This window comes from Antedon bifida, chromosome 1 (genome assembly GCF_963402885.1).
Source record: "Antedon bifida chromosome 1, ecAntBifi1.1, whole genome shotgun sequence".
Lineage (NCBI taxonomy): Eukaryota > Metazoa > Echinodermata > Crinoidea > Comatulida > Antedonidae > Antedon > Antedon bifida.
In genome coordinates, this window is record NC_136226.1 from 23,952,798 (window position 1) to 23,966,810 (window position 14,013).

Consider the following 14,013-nt stretch of genomic DNA (forward strand, 5'->3'; position numbering starts at 1 on the left):
AATTGGAAGACCTGGTATATTTGTTTATTCTTCACGCGATCGGTAAAAGTGGGTGCATCACAATATGAAAATATCAATCCGCGCGATGCATGTTGCAATTTATATCGGGCCGCTAAAATTATTAGAATCGACTTATTTTTCACATTTTAACCGTTTAAAGAAGAAAAAAATATCGCAATAGGTCCATATAGTATTTATTTTAAAATAAAAATGTAGTGTGTGACCTTAAATTAGGTAAAACAACGTAGGTCTAGTACCTTTAAGTAATTTGAATGGACATGATCTTGAGATGGTTTATGTACATAAAGATTTAGGTATTTTTATTGACAGTAAATTAAATTTTTGTGTTGTCAAAAGCTAATAGAATGATGGGCTTGATATGGAGAAATTGTAGGTTTATGAAAGACGGCAGGGCACTTTTATCTTTATACAAATCTATTATACGTCCTCACCTTGAATATTGTTCGTAATTTTCAATTCAATTTCTCCATGTCAGGCCCGTCGAATCGACACTGTTCAACGGAAGTTTGTTCGATTCCTGTCTTATAACTGTGTTAATTTTGCCTTTTCCATTGATACTGTCAGTAATCGTCGAACGATATCTGATATGGTTTTTTATATAATATTTTAAATTCTAAATATGACTGTTCATTAATTTCACTATTTAGTTTAAATATCCCTGGTCGTACACGAAATACACATTTATTGCATATTCCTTTTAGCCGTGTCGACTGTACTAAGAGGGGAATTTTTCATAGACTACCATATACATTTAATAATCTAAATAGCAATCATATTGATATTTTTAATGACAGGCTTGGTTATTTTAAGAGGATGATTATGTGTTCACTTCTTGAACAGCCTGCATAACCCGTTTTAATATTAATATTAATATTAATATACATTTTAAATTGAAAATGTTTATGGCATGTTTATATATTTATATATATTTATATCTGTATTTTATTGTTAACCGTTTTTGATATTGTTGTTTTATGTTTCAAACCTGTTAGTCGCGGTATTTATCGCTGTTGGTCTGACTGAATAAAATAAAATAAAAATAAAATAAGTATTTCCCTTAAAATGTAATTTAGATAGGAGATTTAATTTTAAGTGTTTCCCTTAGCCTATGTGCATGATAAATACGGCCACAGGCTATACAGACAAACATACAGTGGTAAAAACAAACATTCGGGTTATCCGCGCAAACGCAACATGCACATACGTTAAAATATGAACGCTGAAAATGAATATACCATCCTATAACATGAAGTAAATATGTTTACAGTGATGAATTTAACCTGTGTCATAAAGCATAAGAAAACACTGTATATGTTATATAGGGTAGCATACAGATGAAATGAGACCCATCTTCTAATCAAATTTTTATCAAAATGACGTATGAAGATAGAAATTTTAAGATTATTGTCTGAACCAGATCATATTAAACTAGAAGATAATCGTATACATGTAGAAAAGAAATGCGCGCTATTTTAAACGCGATGAATGAGATGAAAATCATACTTTTTTAATTCAACTGGCCATATGATGACGTCATGACATCCGATAGGCAACATTTTATATGAATTCATATCTACAATTCAACAGCTTCCTTAATAAGTTTTTATCATGTGGGTCACTTTTTATTCCGAGGAGCTATAACATATTGAAATATACTGTAAAAATGAAATTATTATTATCCTAATTGTTGTTTAATATGATGACGTAATACCAATTTAAATTTTTGTGTACGCATGTTAAAGAGAATTGATTGAGAAAGCACATATTACAACCTAAGAGAAAATTGTTTAGGCATACGCACGACGGCCTCTATTAAATTGGGTCAACTATTACAAAAAAATAAAAATCATGTTGTAAAAATTCGAGTGGCCATATGGTGACGTCAGAACATCCGGTCGATACAAAGTTTACATTGAATTGATATCTAAAACTCATCAGCTTCCATAATACAAAAAAAAGAGAGGTTCACCAGTCATCCTGAGGGACTATAACCGATTAAATACATTTATATTTTTGCCCAAATTTGCATTACATTACCCATTTTTGTGCACGTGCGTCGTTAATTTGCAATTAATGTTCATCAAAATGAATGAAATCTACTACAGAGGGTATGAGCAAAAATCAATTGCAAATTTGTTTACCCTTCAAATCAAATCAAAATAAACATTTATTTCCTTCAAAAGAACAAAATCAATAACAACACGTAATAAGGTTTTTAAAAAGTGCGTGCGGAAAACGAAAACAAATGTGAAATGCTCAAAATGACCTGAAATGTATGCGAAAATGATTTTAAATTAATTTGTGCGTGAAACGCTATTTTAATCAAATATAAATTTCAGTTAGGGGTCAATCCTCTGACAAAGTTATACCATTTTATGTTGACAAGAATTAGAGATAGAGCTGCAACAAAAATCGTGGAAAGAAAGAAGAATAAGATAGAAAAAAAAAGATCTTGACAATAACAAGCGGTTATCCGCCAATTGCGGGTAACCAATAACATCAAAACTATTTTTCATAAGAACGATTAAAGACAATTTTTGTATACGAAAGCGGAAACCGTCCAGCATAGAAAATAAGTTTTGGAAGCGGTCCCTTATGAGAGGAGATGATAACTTACGAGAAGTGGTCGATTATGAAAAGCGGTCCCTTAACAGAGAAGGTGGGCCTTTAAAAGAGGTCGTCACTTACGAGAGATGTGGTCATTAAGAGAGGAGGTCACTTACCTGAGGTCGTTGTGACGGGAGACGGGGGTCGATTATGAGAAGCGGTTCCTTAACAGAGATGGTTGCTTACGATGTGTGGTAGTTTTAGAAAGTTGGTTGCTTTCGAGAGGTGGAAAGACTGGTAGTAAAGATCGATGCATTTGCACATTATTTAGACATTTTTGTAAAATATATAACATTTCTACATAATACTGGCGATAGTAACTACATAAGCTGGGAGGCAATTTTTGTTACTAAGTTGTTGACCGTTTCTACATTAGCTGGTGTTTGATTTTGGAATGACTTGCCAGCAGATATAAAACATTCACCCACGATTATGTCCTTTAAAGCTAGATACAGATCTCATTTCTTTTCATAACATTTAACTTCCAGTTTATATTTTGTGTTTCTTTTATTATTAATTGTAATTGTATAAAATTTAAATTTGTATCCGTTTTTGTCGACAGGACCACAATGCAAAACAAGTTTATTTCTACTTGATTGTGTATTATCCTGTATAAATATGTTGTTAAATAAATAAATTAAATAAATAAATTTATTTACCTAATTTATTTATTTAACAACATATTTATTGTTATATAAAATATTATTATATAACAATAAATTTATTTACTAGATAAGCTGAAAGTGTTTCTACTAGCTGGAGGTTTTCTACATTACCGGTTGTAACAATTGATTTTACATCATTTAACAAACGTCTTCCGTTCTGTGAAAGTGTAAATTTAGATTAAGCCAATAAAGTTTTATATCTGACGTAAGAAATTGAGAACAAAAATTCAATTATATTGCATTTTCCTAAAGAATGTGGATTTTTTATGGTCTATGGCAAGACAACAACGAGACACAATCGATGTTAAAAGAAGAAATCAATTTATGATTGTCTCGTTGATTATTCTGAAGTAATCGTGTTCTAGATCCGAAAACGGAGTTGGTCATAGGAAAGACAATTTAATTGTCGTTCCTATGATATGATATATAATATTAAAATATCCATTGGAACTGAGTTACATAGGACAATGAGGTTTTCAGCGAATAAGAATATTCTCTCCATTAAACAAATATAGAACACCTTTTGCTCTAAAGTAAACTACAACGCTCGGGTTGGTTTTCGAACGCATAATTGCTACAATCTCGTTTGCACACAATTCTTAAAGAAAAGAAGCTGAAACATTTAATAAAAATTATTATTATATCATTCATTCTATTTAACACGGCTCCTCCGTTAAATAGAACAATCTTTCAACTTATAAAATATTGTCATCATTCAACTCATAACATTCATTATTCTGTATATTATTTAAATAAAAAACATAAAAAATATACTTATTTAAAACATAGCAAGAAAAGAAAAACGATTATATTGCGCACATAAGAGCTACACTATACAGATATTGACTGATGTGATGGGCATGATTCAAATAATTATAGACAGATATAAAGATTCGAGAGATATAATATAGTATTTTAAACCTTGCCCTGATAAAAACACCAGTAAATATTTGTTTCGTATACAATACCACATACAAATCCGTTCGAAGCGAAGCGAATGCACAAGTACAGTTCACCGTTATTTAGCCCTCTAAGAAACGAGCATATTATCATCAATGCCTTCAAGATATACCAGAAAATTATTCCCAAACATACTTTAAATGTTTCTTCGTACATCTATTCCAGGTCTACGTAACGATTAGATCGATTAAATTCAGACATGCGCAATCTAAACATAGACTATTCCATAATATTAGGTAATATATTTTAAAACTATACCATAACTAATCAATCAGATGCCGTGAATAGAAAAGTGCGGTTATACAATCATAACTATCGACTTATAGACGTATCGACTCAGTAGGATATTGATATCACCACACTAAATTAACGAATTCAGGGTTGAAAGAAGAAACATAGAAGTTCGACAATTTACCGTATTACCTTATGCTAAATCAACAAAAAGGTTAATTAATAATTCAATTAGTGTTTGAACTGTACATCAAACTTTTTACTGTCATGTTTTAATTGATTTATTAATACAACCTAACTTAGTGTGTTGGGCGAACGATATAAGATATTGATTGTTGCTAAATACGATTTTATCATGTATGGTGATGCTGTACTATTTTGTTACCTACGGTACGTTTAAGCTGTTATAATATTAACAAAATTAACACTGCCATTTTTAAAACATACGTAATTGTTATTTTTCAATTAATATTATCTTCTCTTTTTAAATTTATACTGTATACAGTGTAACGCGCGCGGCCCAAACTTGATTTTCTATGAATATAGTAGGGGGAGCATTCGCGCGAGCACGTAAACGTTAACATAAAAGCTATTTGACAACATGCAATGCGCAAGTTCCGTAAGTACAAATCGATCTGAGCGTGCGCAAGTACTATGAAAAACTTTAGTTACGTGCGACAAGAACCTTCTAAAAAATATTACCAATGAAAAACCATAACCGAAGGGTATCGAAACATGAAAGAATCATTACATTTCTGTAGAACAAAATAGGAATTGTTCATCGCAATATGCTATTTATATCACCCATGCAAGTTTAAAAATGCCAATTGTCACGCTAAATTAACTAAGTCAGGGGTGAAAGAACGTTATTAATCAATGAATACTACTCTATATGAATATACCATAAAATATTATTTTACTTAGGCCTAAAGATATATTGACCCCCTAAAAAATATTTTGTTGTTGAATATGCCATTTTAATGTCACATAAAAGTTATTCACTTTTACCAAAAATCGGATCAATAGAAAAAAATTTTTCCTGAAAAAAATGTAATTTAAAGCCAAAAATAACTAAATTGTCTGTTAAACAATGGTTTTTGGTTAAAATTAACCATTTCTTTTGTCTTTTTATAAGTGAAATGATTATTTTTTGGGTTTTTTTTCTACAAAGGTAAATAACTGCAAAATGGTCTATTAAAAGTATAATTTTATTAATATTTATTTTTCAGGTTTTTGGGGGACAAATACATCTTTAATTTTTTTAATTAATTAATTAAATTCTAGGCCTATTTATTAATGAAATGAAATATATAAAGTAATATAAAAAAGAAATGATTATTGATTTTATAAATCGTAAAATTGTCTATATTCTTATAAAAATGAATTAATTTATATAGACGGACGAGTTACGAAATTGTGATTTATCGTTAATAATCTCCGATATCGTGAGATACGATTAAAGTAACGTAATATACTTTAAAATAAGTTGTAAGCAATTTTTTCTAAAATGTAATGTTGTTGCTTTTTATTTTTTTCTTTGTGTCATGTGTTCTATGTGACAATAAACTTTTCTTCAATTTACTTTCTACAAAAATCCGTTCGCGTATAGCTGCGATAAATCGTTCTAATCGTTTTACTTGAACATTTTTTTACTTTTTTTTTGCATGTGAATGTAAGTACACTATTTGTTTGTACTATTATAATATTGTGTTTATATTAAAGGACAACTTGACCGAGAACCATATTTAAACAACGTATTAAGGATATAGGCCTACATATGATTTCATAAAAAATCGCGAGATTTACGATATCGCCGCGCGCGCTCGCCGTACACCCGTCGCCGTAAATTGCTATGACATCACAAGTACAAATCTACCTCATGAGTTTCCACTGTTGTTAACATACAAGAGATAGGTACCGTCACTTCAATTGCTAATTTGACCTGTATTAGGCTTAAATTTGCCAAAATATTTAGTCTGGTATTTTGAAGAAACACATTATCCAGGCAACAGAAACAATAAATAAATTCAACATTTTATATTTTTTACGATTCATTTAAGTGTGTTTACTAGAAATGTTCACGCTTTGTCAGACTTGTCTTTGACTCGAAAGGTATAGCTAGAAACATGACGGCGAGCGCGCACGGCGATATCGTAAATCTCGCGATTGTTCTGAAATCATGTACATGCATCCCTAATACGTTGTTAAAATATGGTTCTCGGTCAAGTTGTCCTTTAATTATGATTTAACTTGAACTGTATTTTTAGGACCCTCTGTGTACCTAAAGTGTTAAGGCATTTTTTGCGGCTGCGGTTGGCGTATCATTTTCTTGTAATGGTTCATCGCAAAATTTCACAAAGTTGTCTTTATACTTAGAATAATTTTTGAATGATTCAATCATTTTAATGATGGGTTTCATACAATTTGACGTTTTCATTTTGATCGCTTCTGGACATTCTCCTCAGAGGTCAAGCCAAAATAACCTCTTTCCTGACGTAATTTCCCATTTCCATGAAGTGAACACATGATTTGATGACATGTCCAAGAGTCAATTTACTTTCTACAAAATTCTGTTTTCGTATAGCTGTATTTCTAAAATCCTTCTACAGCAGTTTTTGTTTTAAAATAGGCCTTAAAAATCATCTTTTTTGCATGCGAAGAATACTCTTATTGTTTTAATATTAATTATAGTTTAACTTCGAAGGGCATTTGATCGTCGAGAATTGTATTTTTAGGACCTTCCGTGTAGGCACCTAGCTATGTGTCAATAAGATTTTGTGGCTACAGTTTGTGTTTATACTAAGACGGGTTTTTAAAGATATATTTTCCCCCTGAAAAATTAATTCTTAAAAAAAATGTTTTAATATGCAATTTTAATGTAACATTTAACAAAAATTAAATCTTGAATTGATCTCTTAAATTAAAATTTGATCGAAAAAAATGTATTTACCTGAAAAAACTGTAATTTAATGCAAAAAATTGTCAAATTGGCTGCCAGCAATTGGGCTTTTGATTGAATTTAACCATTTATAACTCATTTTATATCTGAAAACATTTTTTTTCTACGGAAGTGATTAACTTTATTAAAACTGCAAAATAACATTTTCAAAATCTGATTTAATTAATCTTCATTTTTCATGTTTTTGGGAGACAATACATCTTTAAATGATTCCAATGATTTGGTTTCATACCATTTGACGTCATAGTGGATCGATAGCTTATGTTTACTATTGGTTTATGCCCCAGCCTCGTTTTTATTATTGCTTCCTCCTCAGGGGTAAAGCCAAAATAACCTTTTTGTGACGTAATTTCCGTTTTTCAGAATGAAAACATGTTTTGATGACGTAGTTCAAGAGTAAATTTACTTTCTACAAAAATCTGTATAAAGGTTTTAAAATGATTCATTTTTAATGATTGGTTTCTGTTCATAACATTTGACGTGATAGTCGATCTTACGACTGTTTAGTTGTGGAAAAGACCTCATCCATAACGTAGGCCTAATATACAATATCAGTCTGTAAAGTCATTAGGACAAAGAAGCTTCTTACTACAACAATCCAGTCTTCTATACCAAGACTGTCATGGAAACATGTAACAATTCAAAATGCAGTTGTAAAACAATATCATCGTGTAATGCGCAAACCTATTCGTATACGTTTTGCAATAGTCGATGAGAAATGTTAAGGCAATCGTTTATATCAATTCATCGGAAAACCGAAGGAGGAGATCAATCGATCCATTAATCGATTTAAACGTCTTATGACCACCGATTTGCTAAACATTCCAATAAACAACTGGTGTACAAATATGCCGATAAATGCCGAAAACACAGTCAATACCAATCAAATTGGTTGCATGACTAACTAAATCGCATTACACCGGTCTAACAAAGCTTACTCTGCCTAAGCTAGCTAAGAAAATTAGGCTAGGCCTAATAGTATCATCATCAACATGGGTGGAAGAGTGTTAAAGTAGGCCTAGGTTAAGGCCTCCAACAGGGGCATAGCTGCCTATTTATTCCAGATTTTATACCTACAAAAACATTTACTATTATTGACATAACTTTCCTTCTCCTGTCTACAAGGCCCGAGGGAGAGAACTGAACTACCCTACCTAGCCCTACATCAATTGGTTATGCATACCTACAACGTAGGCCTAGTTCATAATATTATAATATTATTTATTCTAGTGTTTCGCTTTTTCAATCGAAACTTAACTCCAGGCTAACAAAATACAACTAGTGATTCTCCATGGTACACCCTATCAAGAAAATGGTATGGTCTTCACGCTTGATTAGATATCTCTAACCAAGCGTTACATGTTCATTCCTCACGTTTTTATGCACAACTACGCTTTACAAATCTACAATTCAGTTTCACAAATCTACATTTTACAATACATATTGAAATGTACACACGCATTTTTCAAGTACACAAAAATGTTAAATGTAAATATTCATTTTACATTTTTGCTGCTTATGGCAACCCATAGAATCTTGCTTGGAAAGCCACTACAGTTATGTAATTATTAAAGAGATACTTTCGCTCTGCCAACAATCTCTTCATTCTGACGAAAAAAATGTATATGTTGTCCTTTCTGCTTATCTGTTGTACTTAGTACATTTTGTCCTTCCTCTTTTAAAGTTTACTGTTAAAGTCTAAATTCTTAATTTCATGAGGCCAGTTTCTGCTATTATTATTCATTCTGGCATAGTTTTGGTTTGTTCTCATAAAGTAATATATTTATATAGCGCCCTCATTAAACTTAACAAGAACTTGTATTAATCATTTGAAAGGTGATGGATTATTAAATCAGGGAAGAGTGAAATCCTTCCCTGATTTAATATAGTAGGCCTATAGCAGTAATATGTTTTTATTTTGTTATATTTTGGTACAATTTTCAGTTTTTAATATGTATGTATACTATTTAGTTCACATTGTGAGATAACAGCACACAAAAACCTGTGTTGTAAATGGTTGTTAATATGTTGTTTATATGGCTATCAATGACACATTTTGAACAGCTTCCAAATGTTGCTGCAGGTTTTACTGTATACTGTATATTAATAGTATTTTTATTTTATTATATTGAAGTGTATAGGTAATTTTTTTTACATTTTAAATGCTGCAGTAAAATAATTCATTATTAAATATAACTGTTCTTTTATAATTTATTCTAACATCTTTATCTTAGGTGGATGTATTATATTTTGTTTAGTTTCTATTGAATCTATTAAAAGTTATGCAAAACATAAACGTGTATTTCCCGTTTACGAAAATAGAGTCTAGTAGTAGACATTTAGCGGTTGTTTCCAAAACGGAAACTTCAATCAATTTTCAGACTAAAAGTTTACATGGTAGGCCTGTCATTATTTAAAACAATTTCGATGATGGCAAGAGTTGGGTTATACCGGATTGTAACTAGCGCCATCACACTACTGTATTGCTTAAGTAAGTAAGTAAATATTATTAGTACTAATGAAAATGTTTCAGTTGGCACGAAAAGCACATATCCTGCAGACAGACAACTTTGAACGTAATAACAACCAAAAGAGGGCGTTAACCACAAAACAATTTTTGAATACTTTACGAGAGAGTAATTTTCATATTATAATAGAGCACGTTCGACATTTGGTAGGCCTATACATAATATTGAAAGACAAAATATATTACGTATGTATGATATTATAAGCTCGAACATGTGAACAGTATTGACAGTAATAATAAAATACTCGTATACTAACTATTGAAAGTGATATTAAACATATATTTATCAGATCATACATTTGTCACTGATATTATCAGTAGATGCAGGCCATGGCCTACTATTTAAACGTTTCCGATTGAGTTCCACAAAGATGTGGCAAGCATGTTTTTTCATTTGCTTATTTTTCTGCCGTAGATATTATTCCAACAAAAGTAATGAAAGATACCGTGTTAATTAGTCAGCTTGTTTTGTCGATTACGTAACTCCGTCTAACTGTGGAACTCTCTAAGCTTGCTTATTTCGGTCTTACTGTAGTATAGTTTTTAGACTGTGTTTCGAATTAATATTTGTAAAAAATAAATATTTTGGCCCCTATGGCGTTTCATGCGTAAAATACTTGAGCTCAAACAAAAATCGAAACGTCGAATGGTGGACTATAACATTTTTTAAAAAAGACAAAAAATACAGACTTGGTGCAACGCAGACAAAATTCGAAACGCCGAACGAGGGACTAAAATTTAAAAAAGACAATGAATACAGATTCGGGAAAATCTAGTCTTACTGTAATCGTTAAAAAAAAGTTTGATCATTTATTCAACTACAGAGGGCGTTAACCATAATACAAGTTTGACTGTACTTAATTCTATTGCTTATACTGTGTGCTCAGATGCACACGGTCGGTGTAGACTCACTTCTCTGTGCTACGGGTCAGAGGCCCTGTTTATAAGACGTATACCTAATACTTTATTTTGTTTCGGGAATTTTCAGAAACAATTCAAGCGTTATTGTATCATCCAGATTGTCAAGTTTTGTTACCAGCCGTGTTATTTAGGTTACGCAGATATTAGTAACATGTAATATTCAATGAATTATTTGTGCTTTCCTGGACATTGTACATTTGTCATTGCGACTTCGCTGCACTGGGGATATTGATTCATTACAGGACTAGATAGGATTATATCAATCCTGAGATCATCACCGAACACCTCATCCGGGAATGAATACTATTAAATTGACAGTGATACTTCATAGACCGGACACTTATGGATAATATACTGTTTAGCCCTGAACTCAGGATAATCCGATTGGTGAAGTAGTATTTTGGCATTCTGTACTTTACTGTGTACGTGTGACAATACACTGTTTGTTTTTGTTTTGTATTGGAACCTTAATATGGAATTTAAAATGAAGTGGATAGTATCTGTTACTGGAATATTACTTTCTAGTATTTCAATGGTAAGAAATATTTATTATTTTAGATATCATCTATTATAATTCAAATGCTGCAGGGAGTTATTTATGTACTTATACATGTTTTACAAGTTCAGTTAACGACCTAATTACATATAACAAGCATTATATTCAAGTCCTCTAACTACCACCTGTGACGCGTAACTCCATGGTACCACCACCCCCTTCCATATCAGGTTTGTAGCGATACTTTGTAGTTGTAGTTGTCGGTAAGTAGGCCTACAGAAAGTAAGTTTAACACATTCTGTATCGATTATCAGTAGCGTGATCGATTATTGATGAGCAGCAGCTTAATTGATTATTGTTGAGCAGTAGTTTAATTGATCGATTAATTGATCGTTTCCTTGATTGCTTTAAATAGGGTGGTGATTAACTTGAAAGATCGGTAGATTGATAGATAGGTTGATATGGTCGATTAAGCAATGATTCAAATCTATTTGTGATTGAGCTTATGGCCAATTGATTGATTGATTAATTATTGACAATAATAACTAGACGGCAGGAGATTGAATAGCTATGATTATATGGATATTCGAATTACAGAGAAGAAATCGATAATCTTGAACCGTTATAGACTATAATAATAATACAATTGTATTACATATTCCAGAATCAAATGATAAATACATCTAGTACATTCAAATCTACGCTTGTTGTACTTAACATCAATAATAATTAGTCAAATAATAGTATATATTGCCAATAAGTGGGTTAAAACCAACCTCGCGTATATTAATAAGCAAAATAAACATAGGCCTGAGGGTATGCAAACAAGCGCGCGTGTAGCCACTGGATGTTTGAATATGTTTACACATTTCATTAACCATGATCTGGTTATAATAATGTCGATTGTTATTACATGAACAAACTTGTATTTATAATATAAAAATACATGACAAATAATTTTGCCATTTTTTTGTAACTTGTGTGGATAAATTTGAAATTATCTCTTCCTTTCCCGATTCTGAATACGTAAGAACTTACACCATAGAACAACCAAATATGTTCTCAGTGCGTGATTACTGTTACCGTACAGAATTTACATTATAACATACGCTGTGTTGATGGTAGCATGGAGGTATTCCCCGTGATGGTCTTAAATGGTTAATTTAAACTCTACTGATAGGCCTATGGAACATGTGAACAGTCGCACATAGTAAAATATTTCTAAAATTGTCTATTACGTTACCACAGGAAGTGGTTATTTTAAATTACAAAATCCCTTCATGGATAAACAAACGAATCGTTTTTGTGGTAGGCCTACATACACCGGTTTATCTCTGATCCGTTTAGGACCAGTCGTACATTCGTAGGTGACTTCAATTGATTTATTATGTCTACCACATAAACGTACAACTAAGGTGTAATAAATTGTCCCCGGAAGATTGACATCCGGTACCTTTTTTATTCGTAATAGTAATGAGCAAAATAAACAGTTTGAGGAAAAAATTTGATCTGAAAATTAAAAGGCAGCTATGTATCTAATATTTATTCTAACATTATTTCATTATACTTTATTCATCTTAAGCTTAGTTCCCACTTGGACACAACGCCATGTGAGTTGACCAATCACACGAGACAATTTGTATGATCTATCGCGTTGTTATTGGTCAAATTACTTTCGGCGCAATATGTGTAATGAACTAAAGTAGTGTAGGCCTCCTGTCAACTAAAATTACAGAAACTTTCAGCATGATAACCGTGCGATATTCTATCGTTTTAAAAACCCTAATTGGAAACCAAAGTCATTTATAATAATACTCCCGTCCTGTGAGTTATATTTGATAGGAAGTTAGGAACGCCCCTAGGCGGGTCAATGGCCAGCATCCTGATCACGCATGAGCACTGGGTATAAATGACAAGTTTGAAGATATACTACAATCTTTTCATAGGCCTAAAATACTATCTGTTTTTCAATGAAATATAGCCTACAATTCGAGTAATACACATTTTAGGTATCTCATTAAAATATGTAGTTCATAATACATTACAATTTATATATCGTAATTCAATCGTACGCAGTTTGTTATAATCCATCCCAGCGTATGTTTTGATACGATTTAAGATTTCTGCCTTTCGATTTCATGTGTTTTCATTTTCATTTCTTAATTATGATATTCGCCAGTTTGTTACGTCCCTTGAGAAATAATCTCGATGAGATAGCTTTAGATGATATTGATTACCGGTAAAGCAGTACAAACATTAGGTAGAGGTAGAAGGTTGTATTATAACATTCCAAATGGAAATGTTATAGTAAAACTATTTTTAGGAGGTAAACTACATATCAATTATACTTAAATGAGGGCTTTACGATGTTTATGATACATTTTACATTGATTGCTTGTTTACTATGTCCTTGACGGGTTACATTTCCTATTTATTATCCTATAATATTGTTTGTTAATTGAACAACTAGAATGTTACGGTTAATAAACTTGGTATACAAGTTCAAAAATACCTCTTACTTAATGTTGTTACATAATTTGCCATTGTACTTTTAAAATACCGTAAACATTCCGATTGACCTTAAAACATGTACGCAACTATTTCCGCAATTGCTATAATAATAATA

General features: G+C 31.5%; 1 protein-coding gene across 1 annotated transcript in view; it reads left to right on the forward strand.

Annotated features, from left to right (window-relative positions):
- Nucleotides 1–10,910: 10,910 nt before the first annotated feature.
- The window catches only part of LOC144835508 (receptor-type tyrosine-protein phosphatase eta-like), a 49,464-nt gene continuing 46,361 nt past the window's right edge, over nucleotides 10,911–14,013 (forward strand). Inside the window, exon 1 of the mRNA XM_078690592.1 lies at nucleotides 10,911–11,426. Within this exon, the coding sequence (XP_078546718.1) occupies nucleotides 11,364–11,426 (63 nt within the window). The 5' untranslated portion in view covers nucleotides 10,911–11,363. The remainder of the gene's footprint in view (nucleotides 11,427–14,013) is intronic.